Genomic DNA, 27174 nt, shown 5'->3' on the forward strand with positions numbered 1-27174 from the left:
CACTAACAATTCTATTTCTTCCAAATATTCTGCCTCAGCAATTTTCTCCTTCATTGAAGGATCAGACTTATACTTGGGAGTGCCAATATCCCCCAGTACCTCACCCAAATAGCCATTCTTAATATATGAACCTGGGCAGCAAGTCTTTGCTATTAGACTAGGGTTTCATAGCCAAGTCCACCTAATCTCACCAGATGTTATGCAGGAGTTATCAAAAGTGACCAGGAGTAGGAAGCCTATATTTCAAACCCCAGGCCACTCCATCCCATGGCCACTAACATCAGTTGTCGTGCACCAACTGCCGACCTGGTTGAGATCAGTTAATTCAACAGAGACAATAAAACGAACATGGATCTTCATGGTCTGTATATGGCTTAGGTCATCATCATAGGCAATCCCTGAATAGAGGATGACATGCTTCCACACTAAAAGTGAGTTTTCAGGTGACTAAAGAGTTCAATGCAGGACCTACAGTCTCTGCCACAGGTAGGGCAGACAGTGGTTGAAGGAACGGATGGGTAGGGTGCCTGGGTTGCCGCACGCTCCTTCCACTGGCGACAGCTTGCTCTCGGCGAAGAGACTCTAGGTGTTCAGAGCCTTCCCGGATGCTTTTCCTCCATTTTGGGTGGTCTTGGGTCAGGGATTCCCAGGTGTCAATGGGGAAACATAGAAAATAGGTGCAGGAGTAGGCCATTGGCCCTTCGAGCCTGCACCACCATGCAATATGATCATGGCTGATCATACAACTTTAGTATCCCATTCCTGCTTTCTTTCCATACCCCTTGATCCCTTTAGCCGTAAGGGTCACATCTAACTCCCTTTTGAATATATCTAACGAACTGGCCTCAACAACTTTCTGTGGTAGAGAATTCCACAGGTTCACAATTCTCTGAGTGAAGAAGTTTCTCCTTTTCTCGAAATGGCTTACCCCTTATCCTTAGACTGTGACCCCTGGTTCTGGTGTTGCACTTTTTCCAAGGAGGCTTTGAGGGGGTCCTTGAAGTGTTTCCTCTGCCCACCTGGGGCTCGCTTGCTGTATCGGAGCTCCGAGTAGAGCGCTTGTTTTGGGAGTTTCATGAAAGGCATGCGGATGATGTGGCCCATCCAGCGGAGCTGATCGAATATGGTCAATGCTTCGATGCTGGGGCCGTTGGCCTGAGCGAGAACACATACGTTGGTGCGCCTATCCTGCCAATGGATTTGCAGGATCTTGTGCAGCCAGCGCTGGTGGTACTTCTCCAGTGTTTTGAGGTGCCTGCTGTACATAGTCCATGTCTCTGAGCTGTATAGGAGAGCTTAGTACCTCAACGACATCTACTTTTACCCATTCGGCCAATCAAGGAGCCCAATATACTTCTTACAGGTCATTCCTTAGAGCCAAAATACAACAATGGGGGAATCCTTCAGTTAAATATCTTTTACTTTAAATTCATGAGCACTATTTATAACCCTGTTAGGTCAATAAATAAAACATGTGCACTGTGCTTTCTTCATATTTTGATTAATGTTTCTGACAATGTAGCAAAGATATTAAATACTGTTTCTTACATAGGGATATATGGATTTTAGTATTTTTTTAAAATCTAAACTTAAGGCCCCTGATATGTCTCAAGGATAAAGTGAAATATCACATAAAAGTAATCCACAAAATACAACATTAAAGCAAATGATTGAAGTATTAAATCCAATAGTCAATGCATGCAGCAACCTCCAATCTGGTTTCCGCACCTGCCACAGTACCGAAACAACATCCTTTGTGACTGTGACAAAGGCAAACTATCCCTCCTCGCCCTTCTTGACTTGTCTGCAGCTTTTGACACAGTTGACCACTCTATCCTTCTCCAATGCCTCTCCACTGTCGTCCAGCAGTTGCCTGGTTCCATTCTTATCCAATTGTTGCCACAGAGTCACCTGCAACAGCTTATCTTCCCGCCCGCACATCGTTACCTCTGGTGTCCCCCCACGGATCTATCCTTGGCCCTCTCCTATTTCTCATCTACATGCTGCCCCTTGGCGATATTTTCAGGAAACACAGCGTCAGTTTCCACATGTACGTTGATGACACCCAGCTCTACCTCACCACAACTTCTCTCCACAGTCTCAATTGTCAGACTGCTTCTCCGACATGAGCAGAAACTTTCTCCAATTGAATATTGGGACAACCGAAGACATTGTTTTCGCTCCTCGACACAAACACCATTTCCTAGCCACTGACTCCATCCCTCCCCAACTCCTGTCTGAGGCTGAACCAGACTGTGTGCAACCTTAGTATCATATTTGACCCAAAAATGAGCTTTCGACCACATATCCGCAGCATAATTAAAACACCTATTTCCACTTCCGTAACATCGCCCGTCGCCACCCTTGCCTCAGCTCATCCGCTGCTGAAGCCCTCATCCATGCCTTTGTTATCTCTAGATTTGACTGTTCCAATGCACTACTGGCTGGTCTCCCACATTCTACCCTAAGTAAACTAGAGGTGATGCAAAACGCAGCTGCCCATGGCCTCACTCGCACCAAATCTCTCTCCTCCTCTCTTCTCTTCCCTTCCCCTCCCCCCCCCCCACATCCCAGGAGATGTCTGCGCTCTCCTAATTCTTCCCTCCTGAGCATCCCTGATCATAAATCATTCAACCATTGGTGGCCGTGCCTTCTGTTGCGTTGGCCCCAAGCTCTGGAACTCACTGCCTAAACCTCTTCAAACATATGTCTTTGACCAAGCTTTTGGTCACCTGCGCTAATTTCTACTTATGTGGCTCGGCGTCAAATTTTTCTCTCATGATACTCCTGTAAAGCACCTTGGGACATTTCACTATGTTAAAGGCGCTACATAAATACAAGTTGTTGTTGTTGGTGATGTAATCAGTTCTGATGAAAGTTCATCGACCGAAAACGTTGACTCTTTCTTTCTCTCTCCACAGATGCTGCCTGACTTGGTGTTTCCAGCATTTTCTGTTTTTATGCAGTAACCTATTTCATCTAACTGACTGTGCAAGCTTGATGAGCATGATGACTAGCTTATAGGATCATAATAAAGGAAGTAAAAGTATATTAATGTTAGAAACACTGTATAATACTTTAAGAAATACTTTCACCTCCCTCTTTCATGGCAGTCTTTAATTCCCCGAATCAAATTTAATGGCAATTCATCCAGAAATCAGTACCATGGAATTACTAACTCTAACAAGTCAATTTGGTATTTTGTATGTCAGTTACCATAAATTTAAATCAAGTTCACTTTATCCACTAGAAACCATGTAGGGCTCAGTTTCCTCTGCCTTTACATAGTGTTTAATCACAACGGTCAGAAGTTGTATCTATATATACATCTTGAAAATAATAAAGTGTCCTAAAGTACTTCATGGGGTGAAAATGGACACTGCGAAGTGAAAAAGGTTGGGAAAATGACGAAGGGCATGGTCAAAGGAGTAGGTTTTGAGTAGGCCTTTGAAGACCAGAGAGATACTGAGATGGAACAAGTACTGAATATTATGTGGATAAATGTAGCAGGCATCCCAAGCACGCCAAGATCCCCAAACAGCAATGAAACAAACAGTTAATCTGTTTTTGCCACTGGTAGATGAGAGGGGAATGAGACCAAGATACCATAAAAACTTCAAGTTTTTCTTTGAATGGTGTTATTGATTCTTTAGCATTCGCCTGAACAGAAAGATACATTACAGTCTTATCTACCGAAAACCAACATATTTTAAATCGGGAATGAATTAAGGAAGATCTTTTACTCATGAATGATCAAGACTTGTTCTTTGCAACAGATTACACAGCCAAACCCCAGGCTTTGAAAGTTGCATCCTGAACTCATCATGGCTTCATAGTTGCCATTAAAAAAAGTTTCAAGAATAGCAATGCAACACAGACCTTTCACCTTAGCACCTTGGCTTGAATGCAACCCAAACGGAAAGGATAACAATCTTGTCTATCTCTCCACCAATTCCAAGAGCATTCATGACCTATCTAACTTCCCACTCAACATCAAACCTACAGGGTAATTTTCCTGTTGTCTGCACCTTGTTAATACACAACACATTTCCAGCAGGTAAAGCAGAGACATGGAAATCTCCCATCTGAAACAGACTGAAGTTCGCAAACAATGACAGATATGACATAATAAATAATTCCAATTAATTATCTAGCTTTTAAACTGGGTGCAAGTACTTCTAATTACGATCTATATACATAAGCACCTAATCATCATCATCATAGGCAGTCCCTCGGAATCGAGGAAGACTTGCTTCCACTCCAGAAGTGAGTCCTTAGGTGGCTGAACAGTCGAATACGAGAGCCACAGTCTCTGTCACAGGTGGGACAGATAGTCGTTGAGGGAAAGGGTGGATGGGACAGGTTTGCCGCATGCTCTTTCCGCTGCCTGCGCTTGATTTCTGCATGCTTTCGGTGATGAGACTGGAGGTGCTCAGCGCCTCCCTGGATGCACTTCCTCCACTTAGGGCGGTCTTTGGCCAGAGACTCCCAGGTGTCAGTGGGGATGTCACACTTTATCAGGGAGGCTTTGAGGGTGTCCTTGTAATGTTTCCTCTACCCACCTTTGAACTCCTTCACGGCAAACGAGCCAGAGTAGAGCGCTTGCTTTGGGAGTCTCGTGTCTGGCATGCGAACGATGTGGCCTGCCCAGCGGAGCAGATCAAATGTGCTACACTGCTATACGCTGAGCAGTATATGGAAGTTTAAGAAGCTGCAGGATGTACTAAACAGCCTTTAGGCCACTCCTGCCCCATTTTTCTTAGTTTCTTCTGCGGCACTTCAAGCCTTTTTGCCAATTGTTTCGTTTTTTTAAAACCCCAATACCATTACTGATATCCTAATAAAAAATCCTGAGGTGCTTGGGAGAGAAGGAGAACAATGAAGGGACACAAGACAAGTGAGGCTATCCGAGAGGCAACTACATGCCCACAAACTGGCACCTCAGACCGGAAATGCAGATAGACGCAAACATGCCTTGCTTTGAAGGACAATTAATGCATAGAAAGTCTGTAACACTGAAGATTGGTTGCAACAGCAGATCCAATGGAATAAACGTGTGAAAGCCTAACTAACTTATGCTAGTTGATTCTTCAGAAGCATCCCAATCCTTACACATCATCCTTTAAATGGTACAACATAAAAGGCATTCCAATATGATCATGTCAACAAAGCCCCATTAGCTGTACCCACAAGCCATATTTCTAGGCATTGCTCTGAGTACTGGCAACAGCTATGGGGAACCTGTGTTCACAGAACAGAGCTGTACCATTATCTATAAAAACATCTGCTGCGAATCTGCAGAATAGGGCTAGCACAGACAATGGTAGCATTTAGCTGTGACCTCAAGCCTATCACCACCTCCTTCCAGGCATGCTGCAATGCAGACATTTGGGGATGGCAATCCTCTTTCCAGTCATCTCATGCAGCACTACCTCAATCTCAACAGCCAAACAGTGGTCAGGTACTGGGCTATTCAGTCACTTGCCCGCTGAGTCATACATAACTTCATGTGTTTTTTCCCCCCTCTCTAACATCTTAACCCCCTGCCTTTTTCGTCATGGCAAAGGCTGCTCATGGATTAAGAAGCTTTTCTGAAGACTTAAAATTGTTCTTACCCTATTGCAACACTTCTTTTTAACTATCTTCATTTAAAATTCAAGTTTTCTTCTCCCACCATCAGTGTGCTCCTTACATCTACCCTGATCTGCAAATGAGCGGACCCATTTAACACTACCATTCTGTGCTGCCAGCAACAATGAGGGTGATATTTTTGATAGATCAGTTGAGACATAAGTGATACATTTGCTATCAAAAAAGTTGCATCCAACTAAGCCATCAAACATTTTTCTGTTCTGCCCTCCCAAACAAGCTCTTACTCACCTCCTAGTGGTGAGTCAGAGCAGTGTTAATACAAATGTCTGGAACCAGCTCCTCTCGCAAATCTCTCAGCTTAAAAAATGGTGCGTAAAAAAGGATAATAAAAATGTAAAACATTAAAACTATTTTTTTTTTTAAAGTATTATATAGGAATACAGTTCTCATCTTGGTAGTTATATGTGCAAAGTTCACATATACATTGAAAGGTTGGCAAGAGGCTAAGCTATTTATGGCTCTTAATACTCACAATCAGTGGTAACACATTGCAACTGGTGTATGCTCTCCACACTATCGACAAGAATTATTACTTATGGACTAATATTACATCAGAGAGTATTTAAAATAATCTTTAGAACAGCTTACTGAGTTACTCAATTTGCAAATTTGAGGTTGCTCATTAACTTCTCTGCTATTCCCATGGACTCCAATACTTCCAATGAACTCTATCTTCAAGGCGGCTTGGGTCACATATGTAACTGAGTGGAGATATGGCACATGGATTTTAATCTGAATTAAGTGTAGGATAATACACATTGAAAGAGCCAACAGCAAACATATGTATAATGTGAAATGGCTCTTATTTTAAGATCCTGCCGTTAGAGGCTGAAAAACAAAGGATTTGGAAACAATTAATAATACCTTAAAAGCATCTGGTCAGTTCGAAGTAGTATTTAAAGTAAGTAGTGTACTGGCAGAATCATCCTGGGAACAGGATTACCAGTCAGAACAAGTTAAACAGGCACTGTAGAGGTCAGTGATGAGACAATTCTGAAAAATATTTTGCAATTTTGGTCACTACTTCAAAAAGGGATATAAATTTATTAGAAAGCGTGTCATAGGTGTGATTCCAGGCCATAGGGATGATGTTAGGAAGATCGATCCAAGCAACAAAAGAAAACAGAGGGAAACCAAGACATAAATATGGTTTAAATGAAGTAAAACAAGGACAATGAGCAGAATACTAGATGACAAGTACAAAATTGAAAAGCCTTAAGCAAGGTCAGAAATTAAAAATGTATGTTCCCTCAGGATAGTGGACAGGAACATTCTGGCCAACCGACAACTTAAAAAGGCCGTGGATTAAAACTTTCTGAAAGGTGGAGTTGCACACTTGAATCATAGAATCAGAAATTTACAGCACAGAAAGCTGGAAAAAAGCGATCCAGCCTAATCCCACTTTCCAGCAATTCTAGTAGATTGCGGCACTTCAAGTACTTTTTAGACGCAATGAGGGTTTCTGCCTCTACCACCTTCTCAGGCAGTGAGTTCCAGACTCCCACCACCCTCTGGGTGAAAACATTTCTCAATGCCCTTGCCAATTACTTAAATCTTTCCCCCCCCTTGTTATTAATCTCTCCACTTGGGAAATAGGTCCTTCCTATCCACTCTATCTAGGCCCCTCAATTAAGTCTCCCCACAGCCTCATCTGTTCCGAAGAAAACAAACCCAGCCTATCCAATCTTTCCTCAGCTAAAATTCTCCAGTCCAGGCAACATCCTCATAAATCTCCTCTGTACCCTCGAGTGCAATCACATCTTTCCTGTAATGTAGTGACCAGAACTGTACACAGTACTCTAGCTGTGGCCTAACTAGTGTTTTATACAGTTCTAGCATAACCTCTTTGCTCTATATTCTATGCCTTGGCCAATAAAGGAAAGTATCCCGTATGCCTTCTTAACCACATTATCTACCTGTCCTGCTACCTTCAGGGATCCATGTACATGCAATCCAAGGTCCCTCTGTTCTTCTACACTTCAGTATCCTACCATTTACTTTAAGCCATGATAGAATAATCATGCATGGCCTCGGAATGGAGCAGGCTTGGTGAATTGAATAGTCTATTTCTTTTTCATTCCTGATTTTAATCGCCACTTGGGGGTTCTCCCAATGGCTGCTGTAACCTTGGCGGAAAATCGGTAGAAACTCCGATTAGATGCTTAAATGGGGTTTCTGCCAATCTTCAGCCAAAGTTACAGCAACCCAATCAGAAACCTTACCCCCCCACGCCACCGACAGAAATCTGCCGCATACCCTTGCATCTAAAATTACCAAGGAGTTCAGTTTTGATGAAGGCATAGGTACTACAGTAGTATGGTGTTTCTAACCACTCAGGACTAAAGTAGCTTATTTATAGATTATAAACCCTGACATGGTATGTACCAAATTAAGATTTTATATATAGAGAACAATGGATTGCTGACATTATTCTGAAGCAATAGCCAGCATTCACATGGAGAAGTCCAATAAACTACTAACTAAAGCTCAATAAGTGTAATACCTGGTAATTACTGTCTGCAATGCATTATTTCTAAAACTGCAGAAGTAGTTTTATTTTGTCTTCACTACACTGTTTTCCACAGCAACAGAAGTTGTGATGACCACAGACAGCCAAGATGCACCACGTGTTTGATACAGGATAATATCCTCATCAACAGATCAATGGCTAAGCCAGAATTACTGCAAGTTTAACCGTACTATTTTTAGTCAACTAGCATAAACTATGCAGTAAATAAAATGCTTGTTTAAAAAAACTATTAAAATGTAATTTTCCTCAAAATGTTGGTTATGTCAAACAAGTTGCGATTTTTAATAATTTCTGCAATAGAAAAGAGTATGAATTACAAGTGGGACTATTTTTTTTTAAATCTCACTAAAGATCACAATTCATAGGATTTTGTGAATGTGTCATGAAATATTAGGCAACTAATCAATAAACCAAGCTGATACACAAAAGTTTATTACATCTAATTTCCCAACAATAAAACAAGTTATTGCAAAAGACTTCAAAGATCACAACTATTCACCAAAATAAGTCTAGACTGTTGTTGCAAAACCACATTCTGAAAATAGGTTTACTTTTAACAGCCAACACTTTTGCCATTAGAATTAGATTACTGTACAGGTAACATTGAGAAAATCAAACCTATAAAATGTTGCAGTGAATCATTCCAAAAATGTACATGAAACATAATTGACCTTTACAAATACATTGCATAAATATATATACACTATAATAAAACCATAAGAGTTCAATATCCAACTAGATTCAGCAATTCAAACTTCACAAAACAAATTATGCATTGCAAGCTCACACCAACTGTTGCAGACAAAAGGTTCAGGTAAAAACATTTTTTATAAAACCACTCTGCTCACGGCTATTACCACCTCAAAACAATGTGTGCACTTTGCAAATGACTGCTGACTTCCTAGCTGTCTGCAGAAGTTGACAAAAATAGATTGACAGCAGCGAGCTAATTGTATTATCTTGCACAATTAGGAAATATAAATGCAATATACGAGTGCAAAAATGTTAGGAATGTGGATGTGCAAATGCGACAGCAATAGTTGAAAACTTGGTCAAGTTTTTAAAACATTAAATGTATATACACAAAAGAAGGGGGGGGGGAAAGAGAAAAGTGGCAAATTGTATTGTAATGCGTCTGTCTTTAAAAAAAAATTAACTTTCCAGTTGAAGCAAATCCCTTGTCACGGAGCAAGGTGTGACAAGGATGCCAGTCTGCAAACCCATACTTGGTGAGACTCTCGTTTGCAGGACTGGACAGGCCTCAAGATGCATCTACTATTTCACCTGAGAAAACACTAGCCCCATTTTCGGAAAAAAAAAACAAGCGGCTCCACAACCGAATTAAAAAAAAGGTCCTGAAACAATTTGCATTTGAAAACTCAATTTAAAAAAAAAAATGTTTTGAAAAAAAAAAAGGAGATTAATAATGAGGGCTAGGGTACGGATGATGGAAGCCAATTCCTAATCACAGTTGCAGTTTTGGATGTATATATATATATATTACACACACACACATATATATATACATACATACATAAAAGCACACTGGCTCAAGCCTGGCTGCACTAGGCCCCAAGCCGCCTGGCTGTAGGATTTAAAAGGCGTGGAGAATGAATGAGCCCGAGGCCGTCCGGCCAGCCTGGCCTCCCCTCCCCTCCCATTCCCCTCCCCTCCATCCCCAATCGCACACTCACCGCTCTCGATCTCGTTGCCTTTTTTGGCTGTCGCAGCGTTTCCCATCCTTCGGAAGACAGAGCAGACGCAATCGCCGAAACTTGTCCTGGCTGGGTGGGTATTTTTTTTTTTGGGTTGCCCCCCAACCCCCCCCTTCTCCCTCTTCGGGAAAGTCGAAGAGAAGCAACAAAAAAAAAACCCGGGAGGAGGCGCCGCTCCGGGTGATGGCTGCTGCCGGCGGTCGGAGAGAAAGGGGGCACTTTGTTGTTGTTGTTGTTTCGGTCGGTTCAATATTTATTTTAATTGTGTGGTTTTTTTTTTTGGTTCTCCTCCCTCTCCCCCCCCCCGCCTTTCTCTTTCTCTCTCTCTCTCTCTCTCTCTCTCTCGTGTATAACCTGATGTGGTCTCCGACGCTGGCGGACAACCCCCCCCCCTCTCTCACCCTCACCCTCCGTCTCTCTCTCTCTCTCTCTCTCTGACGGCAGCACCAACGGCCACTTCACCACGACGCCGCAACCCAACTTGACACCGGAACTGACGAACACTCTCTCTCTCTCTCTCTCTGTCTCTGTCTCTCTCGCGCTTCCCAACAATAATAGTAATCTCGCGCGCGGGGAGAGGGGGCGGGGCCGAGTCGGCGGCGTAATTGCAACGTCATGACGTCACCGCGACTCTTTCCACTGCGAGAAGAGCGGGCGGCGGCGGCGGCCGGCCGGCGGGGTGGAATGCCAGTGATGTCACGCAGTGATGGGCGGGACCTTGGGGGGGGGGGTTACCGATGATGTCACCGTGAAGGCGGTTCTTACTGTCCCCGTGACGTCACGCGCGAGAAAGAAGTGGGGGCGGGGCTCGGCAGCAGGTTAGGTTGCGCCTTGATTTCATCCCGTTTATTGCTTACTGCGCTTTTCCCCTCCTCCTCCTCCTCTTCCGTTTATCGTGCGACGGAAGGTCGGTGTTTGTGAGTAAATACACGGGGAGGTTTAATTGTACTTTGTGTCGAGTGCGGTGTTGAGGTTTGTGCGGCCTGATCCCCGGCGTTGAGCGCGAGCGCGCGGTGGGTCGGGCACTATTTCTCGGGCGCGCAGGCAGACGCGGGCCCGGGGCGACTCGCTCTGTTGTTGTTTCCAGGTTAGCGGCGCGAGAGTTATTTTAGTCTCTTCACCCCCCCGGGGACTGGAGTCAAAGCGCAACTTCCGCACTGCCAGCCTGGCGCCTCTCAGCAACTCGCCGTCCTCCCCTAAACCCCACCAGAACACCTCCCCCTAAACCCCACCACAACCCCAGCTCACTGTCCCCCCTAAACCCCACCAGAACCCCCAGCTCACCGTCCCCCCTATACCCAACCAGAACCCCCCCTCAGCTCACCGTCCCCCCTAAACCCCACCAGAACACCTCCCCCTAAACACCACCACAACCCCAGCTCACTGTCCCCCCTAAACCCCGCCAGAACCCCCAGCTCACCGCCCCCCCTAAACCCCACCAGAACCCCCCCTCAGCTCACCGTCCCCCCTAAACCCCACCAGAACACCTCCCCCTAAACCCCACCTCACCAGAACCCCCACCTCCCCCCAGCTCACCGTCCCCCCTAAACCTCACCAGAACCCCCACCTCCCCCCAGCTCACCGTCCCCCCTATACCCAACCAGAACCCCCCCTCAGCTCACTGTCCCCCCTAAACCCCAGCTCACCATTCCCCCTAAACCCCACCAGAACCCCCACCTCCCCCCCCCCCAGCTCACCGTCCCCCCTATACCCAACCAGAAACCCCTCAGCTCACCGTCCCCCCTAAACCCCACCAGAACCCCCACCTCCCCCCCAGCTCACCGTCCCCCCCATACCCAACCAGAACCCCCCCCCCTCAGCTCACCGTCCCCCCCCCTAAACCCAAACAGAAACACCTCCCCCCTCACTGCTCCCCCTAAACCCCACCAGAACCCCCCCTCCCCCCAGCTCACTGTCCCCCCCCTAAACCCAACCAGACCCCCAGCTCACTGTCTGTCCCCTAAACCCAACCAGAACACCCCACTCCCCCCAGCTTACTGTCTGTCTCCCTCAACCCAACCAGAACACCCCACTCCCCCCAGCTCACTGTCTGTCCCCTAAACCCAACCAGGACCCCCCCCCCAGCTCACTGTCTCCCTCAACCCAACCAGAACCCCTCTTTCCCCCCCCCCCCCTGCTCACTGTCTCCCCTAAACTCAACCAGAACTCCTCTCTTCCGCCCCCGCTCACTGTCTCCCCTAAACTCAACCAGAACCCCTCTTTTTTCCCCTGCTCACTGTCTCCCCTAAACCCAACCAGAACCCCTCCCCCCCCCGGCTCACTGTCTCCCCTAAACTCAACCAAAACCCCTCTCTTCCCCCCCCCCCCAGCTTACTGTCCCCTAAACCCAACCAGAACCCTCCCACCAGCTCACTGTTCCTTAAACCAACTAGAAATCCTCCCCGCCCCCAGTTCATTGCCCCCCCCAAACCCAACCAGAAACCCTCTCCCCCTCCCCCCCCCCCCAGCTCACTGTCTGCCCCTAAACCCACTCCCCCCATTTCATTGCCCCCCTAAACTCAACGAGAAAACTTTTCCCACCAGCTCACTGTTGGACTCCCTAAACCAAACCAGGAACCCTCTTTCCCCCCCACCCCTTCCCCAGCTCACTGGCCCCTAAACTCAACCAGAACCCTCTTTTCCCCCCCAGCTTACTGTCCCCTCAAACACACCCAGAAAACCTCTCTTCCCTGCTGCTCCCCCCCCCACAGTTCACTGTCTGTACCCCAAAACTCAACCAGAAACCCTCTTTTCCCCCCCCCCCACCATCTTCTGTCACCTAAACCCAACGAGAAACCCTCCCCCACCAGCTCACTGTCTCCCCTGAAACCAACCAGAAACCCCCTCCCCCAGCTCACTATCCCCTGAACCCAACCAGAAAACCTCTCCCGCAGCTCACTGACCCGTATATGCAACTACAACCCCCCGCCCCCACCCCCCCCCAGCTCACTGTCCTCTCAAACTCAAATGGAAACCACCTCCCTCCAGCTCACTGTCCTCTTAAACCCAAACAGAAATGCTCTTTCCCCCCCCCACCAGTTCATTGCCCCCCAAAACCCAACCAGAAACCAGCTCACTGTCTGTCCATTAAGCTCAACCAGAAACCCTCTTTTCCCCCCCGCCCAGCTCACTATCTGCCCCCGTAAACTCAACCAGAACCTCTCCCACCAGCTCACTGGGTTTGAGCTGGCAGACAATCAGAAACCCTCTTTCCCTGTCGCCCCCCCCCCCCCCAGCTCAATGACCCCTCAAACCCAACCAGAAACCTTCTTCACCAGCTCACTGTCTGCCCCCTAAACTCAACTAGAAACCCTCTTTCCCCCTAAGCCCAACCAGAAACTCTGCTACAAATTTAGAAAATATATTTTTATATACAGGGATGTATATTTCCCACCAGCTCACCAGAAAGAGACTTGAATTTTTTGTGGTGCCTTCCGTGACCTCAGAACGTCTCATAGCACTTTACAGCCAATGAATTACTTTTTGAAGTGTCTATTCATTGTTGTAAAAAGGAAACACAGTAGACAATTTGTGCACAGCAACATCCCACAAATAGCAATGTTATAATGACTGGATAATTGTTTTTAGTGATGTTGATTGAGGGATAAATAATGGCCAGGACATTGGGGATCATTCCCCTGCTCGTCTTCGAAAATCTTCAGTTAGGTAAACTATTATCCAAAATAAAAGAAAGAAAGACTTGCATTTATATCGTGCCTTTCACGACCATCGGACATCTCAAATCGCTTATCAGCCAATGAAGTACTTTTCGAGTACTTTACTCATATAATGTGGGAAACGCTGCAGCCACTTGCGCAAAGCAAACTTCCACAAACAGCAATGTGATAATGACCAGATAATCTGTTTTTATTGTGTTGATTGAGGGATAAATATTGTCCAGGATACCGGGGATAACTCCCCTGTTCTTCTTTGAAATAATGCCATGGGATCTTTTAAGTCCACCTGAGAGAGCAGGCAGGGCCTCAGTTTAATGTCTCAACCGAAAGATGGCACCTCCAACAGTGCAGCACTCCCTCAGCACTGCACTGGATTTATGTGCTCAAGTTCCTGGAGTGAGACTTGAACCCACAACCTTCTGACTCAAGCAAGTGTGCTACCCACTGAGCCACAGCTGACACATAGGATGGTATCTTCACTATTATCTAAAAATAAAATGGAAATGCTGGAAACAGAAATGTAAAGCATTTAAAAACCAGAAAATATTTGTTAATATATTGGGTTTTGAGCTTTGTTTATCAGAACTTCTTACTTAGTTGTGTATGGAGAAAGAGTCAAACGGAACACTGTGAGCTCAAAGTAAAGTGTGACCCTTAGTCTTTTATTGCAGGTCTCCAGAGTGCCTCTCCAACCTGTGAAGCCTCCTTAAATACCTGTGCTCCCAAGGGATTATGGGATCCCTTGGGACTCCCGGGGATGAGCCCTCTGGTGGCTGTACAGAGTAAATACAAGTATACATATATCACAGCACTCCCCCGCAAAGTCAGTAGTGTAACTATTTACAATGTGAGTCGCTCTGGGGTCCTTCTTGCCCTGGTTGATCGTCTCCGTGTGAAAGCTGGTGTTGTTGAATCATTGGTTGGGCCCTCGCTGGGCTGCTGTGCAGCTGGCCTTGCTGGGCTGCCTGGTGTGTTGGGCCCTACTGGGCTGCTGTGGATGATGGGTTCTACTTCGTGGTCAACCGTGGTGCCGGTTGCCACTGGTGTGCATGTTGGGGGATCAAAAAAGGTAGGGTCCAAGGTGGGTTGCTCAGGATAGTCCGTGAATCCGAGTTTGATTTGGTCCAAGTGTTTCCGGTGAATGAGTCCATTTGAAAGTTTGACCCGAAACACCCTGCTCCCCTCTTTGGCCATGACAGTGCCGGGAAGCCACTTGGGACCTTGTCCATAATTTAATACAAATACAGGATCATTGACTTCACCCTCGCGTGACACATTTGCACTATCATGGTATGCACTTTGTTGCAGCTGCCTGCTCTCTACCTGTTCATGTAGATCAGGGTGAACTAACGAGAGCCTTGTCTTAAGTCCTCTTTTCATGAGCAGTTCAGCAGATGGGAGCCCAGTGAGTGAGTGGGGTCTCGTGCAGTGGCTAAGCAGGACTTGGGATAGACGAGTCTTCAGTGAGCCTTCAGTTACCCTCTTCAAGCCTTGCTTGATAGTTTGCACTGCTCTCTCTGCCTGACCATTGGACGCTGGTTTAAAGGGGCAGATGTGACATGTTTTATCCCGTTTCGGGTCGTGAATTCTTTGAACTCCGCACTGGTAAAACATGGCCCGGTGAGCGTGCGTGGCAAACATGGCCCGCAGGCTTTCAGTAGTGGCAGCGGATATGCTAGCCGACATTATCTCACATATAATCCACTTGGAGTACGCGTCTACAACCACAAGGAACATTTTACCCAAGAACGGGCCTGCATAGTCGACGTGTACCCTTGACCACGGTTTGGAGGGCCAAGACCATAAACTTAGCGGCGCCTCCCTGGGTACATTGCTTAACTGCGAGCTTGTATTACGTCTGTGAACGCAGGACACCCCCGTGGTGGGCAATGGCAGCCTACTGAGGGCATCGGCGCAGTTTTCTGTGCCTGGCCTATGGCGGATGACGTAGTTGTATGCGAGTGACGTAATTGTATGCGGACAATGTGAGCGTCCATCTCTGGATGCGGGCTGATGCGTTGGTATTTATCCCTTTACTCTCGGAAAACAGGGAGATAAGTGGCTTATGGTCAGTTTCCAATTCGAATTTTAGCCCAAATAGGTATTGATGCATTTTCTTTACCCCATTGACACACGCTAACGCTTCTTTCTCAATCATGCTGTAGGCTCTCAGCCTTAGACAGACTCCTGGATAAATAAGCAACCAGTTGCAGTTTCCCAAAATCATTAGCTTGTTGCAATACTTACCCAACGCCGTATGACGATGCATCACATGCTTTCATGGATCATACAACACAAGCAATTTGAGCATAACAATTTTCTCGCTTTTACAAAGGCATTTTCTTGGCTTTTGCCCCAAACCCATTCGCCCCCTTTTCGTAGTAAGACACTGGTTCTAACAGGGTGCTGAGACCCGGTAAGAAGTTCCCAAAGTAGTTCAAGAGTCCCAGAAACGACCGCAGCTCCATCACGTTCTGTGGCCTCGGTGCATTCTCGATTGCCTCACTATTCGCGTTGGTGGGCCTGATGGCGTCCGCCGCAATCCTCCTTCCCAAGAACTCCACTTCAGGCACCAGGAAAACGCACTTCGAGCATTTTAACTTGAGCCCCATGCGGTTGAGTCAACTAAGAACCTCCTGCAGGTTCTGCAGATTCTGCAGATGCTCGGCTGTGTTCCGACCTGTGACCAAGATGTCATCCTGGAAGACCACGGTGTGCGGGACCGCCTTCAGTAAACTTTCCATGTTTCTCTGGAATATCGCCGCCGCTGATCGAATTCCAAATGGGCATCTGTTATAAACAAAAAGACCTTTTTGCGTGTTGATGCAGGTGAGGGCCTTCGATGGTTCCTCCAATTCCTGCATCATGTAGGCTGAAGCCAGATCCAGTTTCTTGAACGTCTTTCCTCCCGCCAGCGTTGCAAAGAGGTCGTCGGCCTTTGGTAGTGGGTATTGGTCCTGCAGGGAGAAACGATTGATAGTTACTTTGTAATCGCCACAGATTCTGACAGTGCCGTCTCCCTTGAGGACTGGGACGAGAGGACTGGGACGATAGGACTGGCCCATTCGTTGAACTCGATCGGTGAAATTATGCCCTCTCTTTGCAGCCGCTCTAGCTCGATTTCTACCCTTTCTCTCATCATGTACGGTACTGCTCTCACCTTGTGATGGATGGGTCGCGCCCCCAGAATTAGGTGGATCTGCACTTTTGCTCCTGGGAATTTCCCGATGTCTGGTTCAAACAGCGAAGGAAGTTTGTTTTAAGACCTGGGCACACGAAGTGTCGTCAGCGAGCAATAGCGCTTGGACGTCGTCCCAGTTCCAGCGTATCTTTCCCAGCCAAGCAGCGTGGGACCATCGCCTGGTACCACCCAGAGTGGTAGCTTGTGCACCGCACCATCGTAGGAGATCTTTACAGTAGCACTGCCGATTACAGGAATCAGTTCTTTTGTGTAAGTTTCGTGCGAATTGGAGTTAAGATTGGCCTTGAGGCCTTGTTGCACCACAACCTTTCGAAAGTCTGTTTGCCCATGATGGACTGGCTTGCGCCCGTGTCCAGCTCCATTGACACTGGGAGTCCATTTAGTTCAACATTCAGCATTATCGGGGGACAACTCTTGGTGAATGTGTGCACCCCATGTACCTCTGCCTCCTTGATCTGACGCTCTGGTTCGTTGTGATCCTCTGTGGATCTGTCGTCCTCTGCAATGTGGTGGTTTTCAGTTTTAACAGGCTTTGGAGTTCACCTGCACACTCGTTGGAGGTGTCCCATTGTTCCACAGCCCTTCCAAATGTACTCTTTGAATCAGCATGAATGGAAACGATGATCACCCCTGCAGGGCCAACAAGGTGTTAATGGCCTTGTATTCATCACCTTTGAAGGTGGACTCTCAGACATCTGCGGACGTGCAGCTGCAGGTATGTGTGACCTGCCCTGTACATTATGATTCGAAAACAACATCACTTTATTCACAGTACTTGTAGCAGCACTTGTGTGCTGAGAGATTTGCTTCGTATTGTCACTGGTGGCAATGAATGCCTGGGCTATCGCTATGGCCTTACTCAAGGTTGGGGTCTCTACAGTCAAAAGTTTGCGAAGTATGGTTTTGTGGCCAATGCCAAGTAAGAAAAAGTCTCTGAGCATGTGCTCCAAATGTCCTTTAAATTCGCAATGTCCTGCAAGGCGTCTTAGCTCGGCGACATAACTCGCTACTTCTTGGCCTTCAAACCTTTTGCAGGTGTAGAACCGGTACCTCGCCATCGGAACACTTTTTCTTTCGGGTTCAAATGCTCTCTGACCAATGTGCACATGATTTCTCCGTGGGTTTCGCTGGAGTGAGCAGATTCTTCATGAGGCCATACTTTGGTGCCTCACAGATGGTGAGGAGGATCGCCCTTCATTTGGCAGCGCCCTCTTCCCCATCTAGCTCGTTGGCCACGAAGAATTGGTCGAGTCGCTTCACAAAAGTTTCCCAATCATCTCCCTCCGAGAATTTCTCCAAGATGTCCACTGTTCTCTGCATCTTTGGGCTTGCTATCTGTATCTCATCGCCAATTGTTCTGTATGGAGAAAGAGACAGACTGAACACTGCGAGCTCAAAACAAAGTGTGACCTTAGTCTTTTATTGCAGGTCTCCAGAGCGCCTCGCCAACCTGTGAAGCCTCCTTAAATACCTGTGCTCCCAAGGGATTGTGGGATCCCTTGGGACTCCCGGGGATGAGCCCTCTGGTGGGTGTACAGAATAAATTCAAGTATACATATATAACAATGGCCTACACATTTTACAGATTTTTGTGGGTCAGCTGTGTATTTATGTAAAGCCTACATCACAGAAACAGACCATTCGGCCCAACTTGTCTATCTATGCCAGTGTTTATGCTCCACACAAGCCTCCTCCCACGTTACTTCATCTCACCCTGTCAGCATATCCTTATATTTCTTTCTCCCTCATGTTTTTTACCTAGCTTCCCCTTAAATACATCTATACTTTTCGCCTCAACTACACCCTGTGGTCGCAAGTTTCCACATTCTCACCACTCTCTGAGTAAAGAAGCTTCTCCTGAATTCCCAATTGGATTTATTAATGACTATCTTGTATTTATGGCCCCTAGTTTTGAACTCCCCACACGTGGAAATGTTGTCCGTTCGTCTTCCCTAACCAATCCTTTCGTAATTTTAAAGGCCACATTTCCAGCACTTCTGTTTATATATCAATTATTCTCTGCTCACATCTCCTTGGATAAAAAAAGTTCCAATATCAAAGCAATTTATTTTGAACCTGCCAATAACGATCACTTCTTCGTTCTTCGTGGACCAAGCTGATGAACTGGGTGCAACTAAAAACTTAAGCAACAGTTTGAATAGGACCTGGGGAGGTGGACTGCTAAAACTGAATTTAAAAAAGAAGCTGCCATTGTCAGTGCCCTTTTTACCAAACTGTTGTAGACGATTGATGCTAACCACTTTTTTTTTTTAAATTAATTTTACTTCGTAGAATCATAGAAATTGACAGCACGGAAGGAATCCATTTTGGCCCATCGTGTCCGTTCCAAAGAAAACAAACCTATCCAATCTTTCATCATAGCTAAAATTCTCCAGTCCAGGCAACATCCTCATAAAACTCCTCTGTTCCCTCTCTAGTGCAATCATACCTTTCCTGTAATGTGCTGACCAGAACTGCACGTTGTACTCTAGCTGTGGCTTAACTAATGTTTTATACAGTTTAAGCATAACCTCCCTGCTCATGTATTCTATGCCTTGGCGAATAAAGGCAAGTATTAAGTATGCTTTGTTAACCACCTTATCTACCTGCCCTGCTACCTTCAGGGATCTATGAACATGCACTCCAAGGTCCCTTTGTTCCTCTACATTTCTCAGTGTCCTGCCATTTAATTTGTATTCCCTTGTCTTGTTAGCCCTCCCCAAATGCATTACCTTACACTTCTCCAGATTGAATTCCATTTGCCACTGTTCTGCCCACCTGATATCTTCCTGCAGTCTACAGCTTTCTTCTTCATTATCAACCATACAGCTGATTTTAGTATCATCTGCAAACCTCTTAATCATACTCCCTACATTCAAGCCTAAATCATTGATATGTACCACAAAAAGCAAGGGACCCAGCACTGATCTATAATTTCCTGCTTTCTCTCTACCTCCTTTTTTAAACAAGCGTGTTACATTTGCGGTTTTCCAATCCACTGGGATCTCCCCAGAATCCAGGGAATTTTGGTAGATTATAACCAATGCTTCTACTATCTCTGCAGCCACTTCTTTTAAGACCCAAGGATGCAAGCCACCAGGTCCAGGAGACATGTCCACCTTTAGTCCCATTATTCTTTAGTGTTATCATCATCATCATAGGCAGTCCCTCGGAATCGAGGAAGACTTGCTTGTATTCTTAAAATGAGTCCTTAGGCGGCTGAACAGTCCAATACGAGAACCACAGTCCCTGTCACAGGTGGGACAGATAGTCATTGAGGGAAAGGGTGGGTGGGACAGGTTTGCCGCACGCTCTTTCCGTTGCCTGCGCTTGATTTTTGCATGCTCTTGGCGATGAGACTTGAGGTGCTCATTGAGGTGATAGTGATTGTTTTAAATTCCTCCCTCCCTATAGCCCCTTGGTTATCCATTATTGGGACGTTTTTAGTGTCTTCTACCATGAAGATCGATACAAAACATTTGTTCAAAGTCTCTGCCATTTCCCTGTTCCCCATTATTAATTCCCCAGTTTCATCTTCTAAGGGACCAAGATTTACTTTAGCCACTCTTTTCCTTTATATATAACTGGAAACTCTTACTATCTGTTTTTATATTTCTTGCTGGTTTGCTTTCATAATCTATCTTGCCTCTCTTTTTTTTTAGTCATTCTTTGCTGCTTTTTAAAAGTTTCTCAATCCTCTGGCCTCCCACTAATCTTGGCCACTTTGTATGCCATTGTTTTCAATGTGATACCATCCTTTATTTCCTTAGTTAGCCATGGATTGTTATCCTTTCTCTTAAAGTCTTTCCTTCTTATTGGAATATATTTTTGTTGAGAGTAATGAAATATCTCTTTAAATGTCCGCCACTGCTCATCAACCGTCTTACACTTTAATCTATTTTCCCAGTCCACTTTAGCCAACTCTGCCTTCATACCTTTCTATTCTCCTTTAGTTAAGCTTAGAACATTGGTTTGAGGTCCAATTTTCTAACCCTCCAACTGAATTTGAAATTCAACCATGCTATGATCACTCTTTCCTAGAGAATCCTTAACTAGGAGATAACTTATTAATCCTGTCTCATTACACAGTACTGGATCTAAGATAGTCTGCTTCCTGGTTAGTTCCGCAATGTACTGTTCAAGGAAACTATCCCGGATACACTCTATGAACTCTTCCTCAAGGCTATCTTGGCCAATTTGATTTGTCCTATCAGTATGAAGATTAAAATTGCCCATGATAATTGCTGTTCCTTTTTTACAAGCCTCCTTTAATTCTTGATTTATACTCCGTCCAATTGTGTAGTTACATAATAAGAACATAAGAAATAGGAGCAGGAATAGGCCATACGGCCCCTCGAGCTTGCTCTACCATTTATTAAGATCATGGCTGATCTGATCGTGGACTCGGTCCACTTCCTTGCCTGCTCTCCATAACCCTTATTCCCTTATCAATTAAGAAACTGTCTATTTCTGTCTTAAATGTATTCAATGTCCCAGCTTCCTCAGCTCTCTGAGGCAGTGAATTCCACAGATCCACAACCCTCTCAGAGAAGAAATTTCTCCTCATCTCAGTTTTAAATGGGCGGCCCCTTATTCTAAGATTATGCCCTCTAGTTCTAGTCTCCCCTAACATTCTCTCTGCATCCACCTTGTCAAGCCCCCTCATAATCTTATATGTTTCGATAAGATCACCTCTCATTCTTCTGAATTCCAATGAGTAGAGGCCCAACCTACTCAACCTTTCCTCATAAGTCAACCCCCTCATCTCTGGAATCAACCTTGTGACCCTTCTCTGAACTGCCTCCAAAGCAAGTTTATCCTTTCGTAAATATGGAAACCAAAACTGTACGCAGTATTCCAGGTGTGGCCTCACCAATACTCTGTGCAACTGTAGCAAGACTTCCCTGCTTTTATACTCCATCCCCCTTGCAATAAAGGCCAAGATTCCATTGGCCTTCCTGATCATTTGCTGTACCTGCATACTATCCTTTTGTGTTTCATGCACAAGTACCCACCCGCAGGTCCTGCTGTACTGCAGCACTTTGCAATCTTTCTCCATTTAAATAATAACTTGTTCTTTGATTTTTTTTCTGCCAAAGTTCATGACCTCACACTTTCCAACATTATGCTCCATCTGCCAAATGTTTGCCCACTCACGTAGACTGTCTATGTCCTTTTGCAGATTTTTTGTGTCCTCCTCACACATTGCTTTACCTCCCATCTTTGTATCGTCAGCAAACTTGTTAGGGAGCCTACAGATTACGCCCACTAGTGACTTCTTCCCCTTGTTATTCCTTATCTCCACCCAAACTGATTCTACATCTTGATCTTCTGAGCCAATATCATTTCTCACTAGTGCACTGATCGCATCCTTTATTAACAGAGCTTACTCCGCCTCCTTTTCCTTTCTGTCTATCCTTCCGAATTGTCAAATTCCCCTCAATATTTAGTTCCCAGCCTTGGTCACCTTGCAACCACGTCTCTGTAATGGCTATCAGATCATATCCATTTATATCTATTTGTGCCATCAACTCATCTTTTTGTTAAGAATGCTGCATGCATTCAGATAAAATAGCTTTTAATTTTGTTTTTTTTATCATTTTTCCGTGCTTTGACTCCACATTCTGATACAATCTTATGTTTATACATTCTGTCCCTTCCTGTCATGCTCTGGTTATCATTTCCCCCAGTGCTCGGTATTCACTAAGGAGGACACAAACAACCTTCTGGATGTAAAAGGGGTCAGAGGGTCTAGTAAGAAGGAGGAACTGAGGGAAATCCTTATTAGTTGGGAAATTGTGTTGGGGAAATTGATGGGATTGAAGGCCGATAAATCCCCAAGGCCTGATGGACTGCATCCCAGAGTACTTAAGGAGGTGGCCTTGGAAATAGCGGATGCATTGACAGTTATTTTCCAACATTCCATAGACTCTGGATCAGTTCCTATGGAATGGAGGGTAGCCAATGTAACCCCACTTTTTAAAAAACAGAGGGAGAGAGAAAACATGGAATTATAGACCGGTCAGCCTGACATCGGTAATGGGTAAAATGATGGAATCAATTATTAAGGATGTCATAGCAGCGCATTTGGAAAGAGGTGACATGATAGGTCCAAGTCAGCATGGATTTGTGAAAGGGAAATCATGCTTGACAAATCTTCTGGAAGTTTTTGAGGCTGTTTCCAGTAGAGTGGACAAGGGAGAACCAGTTGATGTGGTGTATTTGGACTTTCAGAAGGCTTTCGACAAGGTCCCACACAAGAGATTAATGTGCAAAGTTAAAGCACATGGGATTGGGGGTAGTGTGCTGACGTGGATTGAGAACTGGTTGGGAGACAGGAAGCAAAGAGTAGGAGTAAATGGGTACTTTTCAGAATGGCAGACAGTGACTTGTGGGGTACCGCAAGGTTCTGTGCTGGGGCCCCAGCTGTTTACATTGTACATTAATGATTTAGACGAGGGGATTAAATGTAGTATCTCCAAATTTGCTGATGACACTAAGTTAGGTGGCAGTGTGAGCTGCGAGGAGGATGCTATGAGGCTGCAGAGTGACTTGGATAGGTTAGGTGAGTGGGCAAATGCATGGCAGATGAAGTATAATGTGGATAAATGTGAGGTTATCCACTTTGGTGGTAAAAACAGAGAGACAGACTATTATCTGAATGGTGACAGATTAGGAAAAAGGGAGGTGCAACGAGACCTGGGTGTCATGGTACATCAGTCATTGAAGGTTGGCATGCAGGTACAGCAGGCGGTTAAGAAAGCAAATGGCATGTTGGCCTTCATAGCGAGGGGATTTGAGTACAGGGGCAGGGAGGTGTTGCTACAGTTGTACAGGGCCTTGGTGAGGCCACACCTGGAGTATTGTTTACAGTTTTGGTCTCCTAACTTGAGGAAGGACATTCTTGCTATTGAGGGAGTGCAGCGAAGGTTCACCAGACTGATTCCCGGGATGGCGGGACTGACCTATCAAGAAAGACTGGATCAACTGGGCTTGTATTCACTGGAGTTCAGACGAATGAGAGGGGATCTCATAGAAACGTTTAAAATTCTGGTGGGTTTAGACAGGTTGGATGCAGGAAGAATGTTCCCTACTAGGGGGATCAAGGGGTATGGCGAGAAAGCAGGAATGGGGTACTGAAGTTGCATGTTCAGCCATGAACTCATTGAATGGTGGTGCAGGCTCGAAGGGCCGAATGGCCTACTCCTGCACCTATTTTCTATGTTTCTATGAATGGCCTCCTTCTGTGCTGTATCATTATCATCATCATCATCATAGGCATTTTGAAACCTAGCTGTCTGACTGATTACCCATGAGTCTCTCTCTTCTTTTCTCTTCCTACATCCAATTCCTTCGTTATGCAGGGATTTGCCAGTCGGCCTGTCAACCAAACTGACTACCCCTTCTCCCAAGACTATATTCTTAACAGACACCTCATGTTGGGCTTACATTGTTAGAATCATTGCCGCAACAATGGGTATGAATGTCTTGTTAGGTCATCTGAGATGAGATAAATGTTGTGGCAACCTCTACAATTAACACCTCAACCCATTCTCTATCTCAGAATCTGCAGCCTGTGCTTCGTAAACCCGAGTTAGTTTACTTTATTTTAAACTACAACCCTACACAACTCATTCTCAAACTCTTTCCATGAGAAAAGATGATCAGAAATCCTGAACTATAACAATGATTGATGTCAAGTTTTATCCCCATCAGGTACATCGGATTCTCCAATCTCCAACTTACAATAAAACTTCCGATCTTGGTGATAGACTTTTCCTATTCATCATCATCATAGGCAGTCCCTCGAAATCGAGGAACACTTGCTTCAACTCTAAAAGTGAGTTCTTAGGTGACTGAATAGTCCAATACTGGAATTACAGTCTCTGTCACAAGTGGGACAGACAGTCGTTGAAGGAAAGGGTGGGTGGGACTGGTTTTCCGCATGCTCCTTCCGCTGCCTGCGCTTGGTATCTGCATGCTCTCGGCGATGAGACGGTGCTTAGCAGCCTCCCGGATGCACTTCCTCCACTTAGGGCGGTCTTTGGTCAGGGACTCGTAGGTGTCGGTGGGAATGTTGCATATTATCAAGGGGGCTTTGAGGGTGTCCTTGAAACGTTTCCTCTGCCCACCTTGGGCTCGCTTGCCATGTAAGAGTTCTGATTAGAGCGCTTGCTTTGGGAGTTTCGTGTCAGGCATGCGAACAATGTGGCCCACCCAACGGAGCTGGTCGAGTGTGGTTAGTGCTTCGATGTTGGCCTGATCAAGGACGCTAACTGTTATGTATGTAACCCTATGCAACCTGTGTCATACCGCCACCAGAGGGAATACTTATTGGAGTCCCAAGGGATCCCAGAATCCCTTGGGAGCACTGTATATAAGCAGGCCTCCCATGCTGTACCAGCACTCTGGAGTTTAAATAAAGGAGCTATGGTTACACTTACTCACGGTTTTTAGTACTCAGTTTCATTACTTTATTATGAGCATAACAATTGGCGACGAGATAACGAACAACCACACGAAAATGCAAAGAACTGTTGGTATACTGAAGAAATTCTCAGAAGGGAACGATTGGGTGACCTTCATGGAGCGACTCGACCAATACTTCCTGGCTAACAAGCTGGAAGGGATCGAGAACGCTGCCAAACGAAGGGCGATCCTCCTTACTGTCTGCGGGGCAACAACCTAGGGCCTCAAGAAGAATCTTCAAGATCCGGTGAAATCAACAGCCAAATCTATGAAGAACTGTGTACGCTGGTCCGGGAGCACCTAAATCCGAAGGAAAGCATTTTGATGGCACGCTATCGATTCTACACATGTCAACGGTCTGAAGGCCAGGAAGTGGCGAGCTACGTCGCCGAACTGAGGTGCCTTGCGGGACATTGCGAATTCGATGGATTGCTGGAGCAAATGCTAAGAGACTTTTTTGTGCTTGGCATTGGCCATGAGGTTATCCTTCACAAAACTATTGACTGTTGAAATACCGAATCTGAGCAAAGCCATAACGATAGCCTGTCCACCAGCAATAACACCAAACAAATTTCGCAGCATAAAGAGGTTTCGGCCAATACTGTGCACAAAGTAACATTGTTTTCGAGCAGGAATATACATGGCAGAACATATACGCCTGCAGCTGCATGACTTCAGATGACCCAGAGTCTGTCATCAATCGTTAATGCGAGGCAGTTAACACCTTGTTGGCGTTGTGGAGGTGATTATCGGGCCTTTCAAGCACTATGCGTGCAATGGCTGCAGAACAATGGGACATCTCCAGCGAATGTGCAGACGAGCTGCAAACCCTGCAAACCACCACGTTGCAGAGGAAGATCGATCCATGGTGGATCAGGCTGAACTAGAGACTCGAACCGAGGAGGCAGAAGTGTACGGGGTATACACCTTCACCACGAAATGTCCACCAATAATGTTAAAAGTTGAACTGAACGGAATTCCAGTATCCATGGAACTGGACACGGGTGCGAGTCAGTCCATAATGAGCAAAAAGGCCTTCGACAGACTGGTGCAACAAGGCACACAGGCCCAAGCTCAGCCCCATCCATACCAAGCTAAGAACTTACACCAAAGAACTGATCTCTGTAATTAGCAATGCAGAAGTCAAAGTCTCCTATGATGGAGCAGTGCACGAATTCCCACTATGGATCGTGCCAGGGGATGGCCCCACACTGTTCGGCAGAAGCTGGCTGGGAAAAATCCGCTGGAACTGGGACGACATCAGAGCGCTTTCGTCCGTTGACGATGCCTCATGTGCCCAGGTTCTGAGCAGCTTTCCATCATTGTTCAAGCCAGGCATCAGAAGTTTCTCTGGGGCGAAAGTGCAGATCCACTTGGTTCCCGGTACACGGCCCATCCACCACAAGGCACGGCCGGTACCATACATGATGCGAGAGAAATTGGAAATTGAGTTGGACAGGCTGAAGCGAGAAGGCATCATCGTGCCGGTGGAATTCAACGAGTGGGCCAGTCCTATTGTCCCGGTACTCAGAGGCGACGGCACAGTCAGAATTTGTGGGGACTATAAAGTAATGATTAATCGTTTCTCGCAACAGGACCAGTACCCGCTAACCAAGGCAGATGATCTATTTGCTACCCTGGCTGGAGGAAAGACGTTCACCAAATTGGACCTGACCTTGACCTACATGACGCAGGAGCTGGAGGAATCTTCGAAAGGCCTCACCTGCATCAACACGCACAAAGGTCTGTTCATCTATAACAGATGCCGATTCGGGATTCGTTCCCTCGCGGCAATTTTCCAACGGAACATGGAGAGCCTGCTAAAGTATTTCCAGGACGAAATACTGGTCACAGGTCGGGACACCATCGAACACTTGAAGAATCTGGAAGACTAGATCGCGTGGGATTCAGGTTGAAATGCTCGAAGTG

General features: G+C 45.9%; 1 protein-coding gene across 1 annotated transcript in view; it reads right to left on the reverse strand.

The window, feature by feature from the left end:
* The window catches only part of LOC139268411 (cAMP-dependent protein kinase catalytic subunit beta), a 185281-nt gene extending 175059 nt beyond the window's left edge, over positions 1 to 10222 (reverse strand). Inside the window, exon 1 of the mRNA XM_070886510.1 lies at positions 9877 to 10222. Within this exon, the coding sequence (XP_070742611.1) occupies positions 9877 to 9922 (46 nt within the window). The 5' untranslated portion in view covers positions 9923 to 10222. The remainder of the gene's footprint in view (positions 1 to 9876) is intronic.
* Positions 10223 to 27174: the final 16952 nt, after the last annotated feature.

Source organism: Pristiophorus japonicus, chromosome 8 (assembly GCF_044704955.1).
Source record: "Pristiophorus japonicus isolate sPriJap1 chromosome 8, sPriJap1.hap1, whole genome shotgun sequence".
In the NCBI taxonomy this organism is placed as follows: Eukaryota; Metazoa; Chordata; class Chondrichthyes; family Pristiophoridae; genus Pristiophorus; species Pristiophorus japonicus.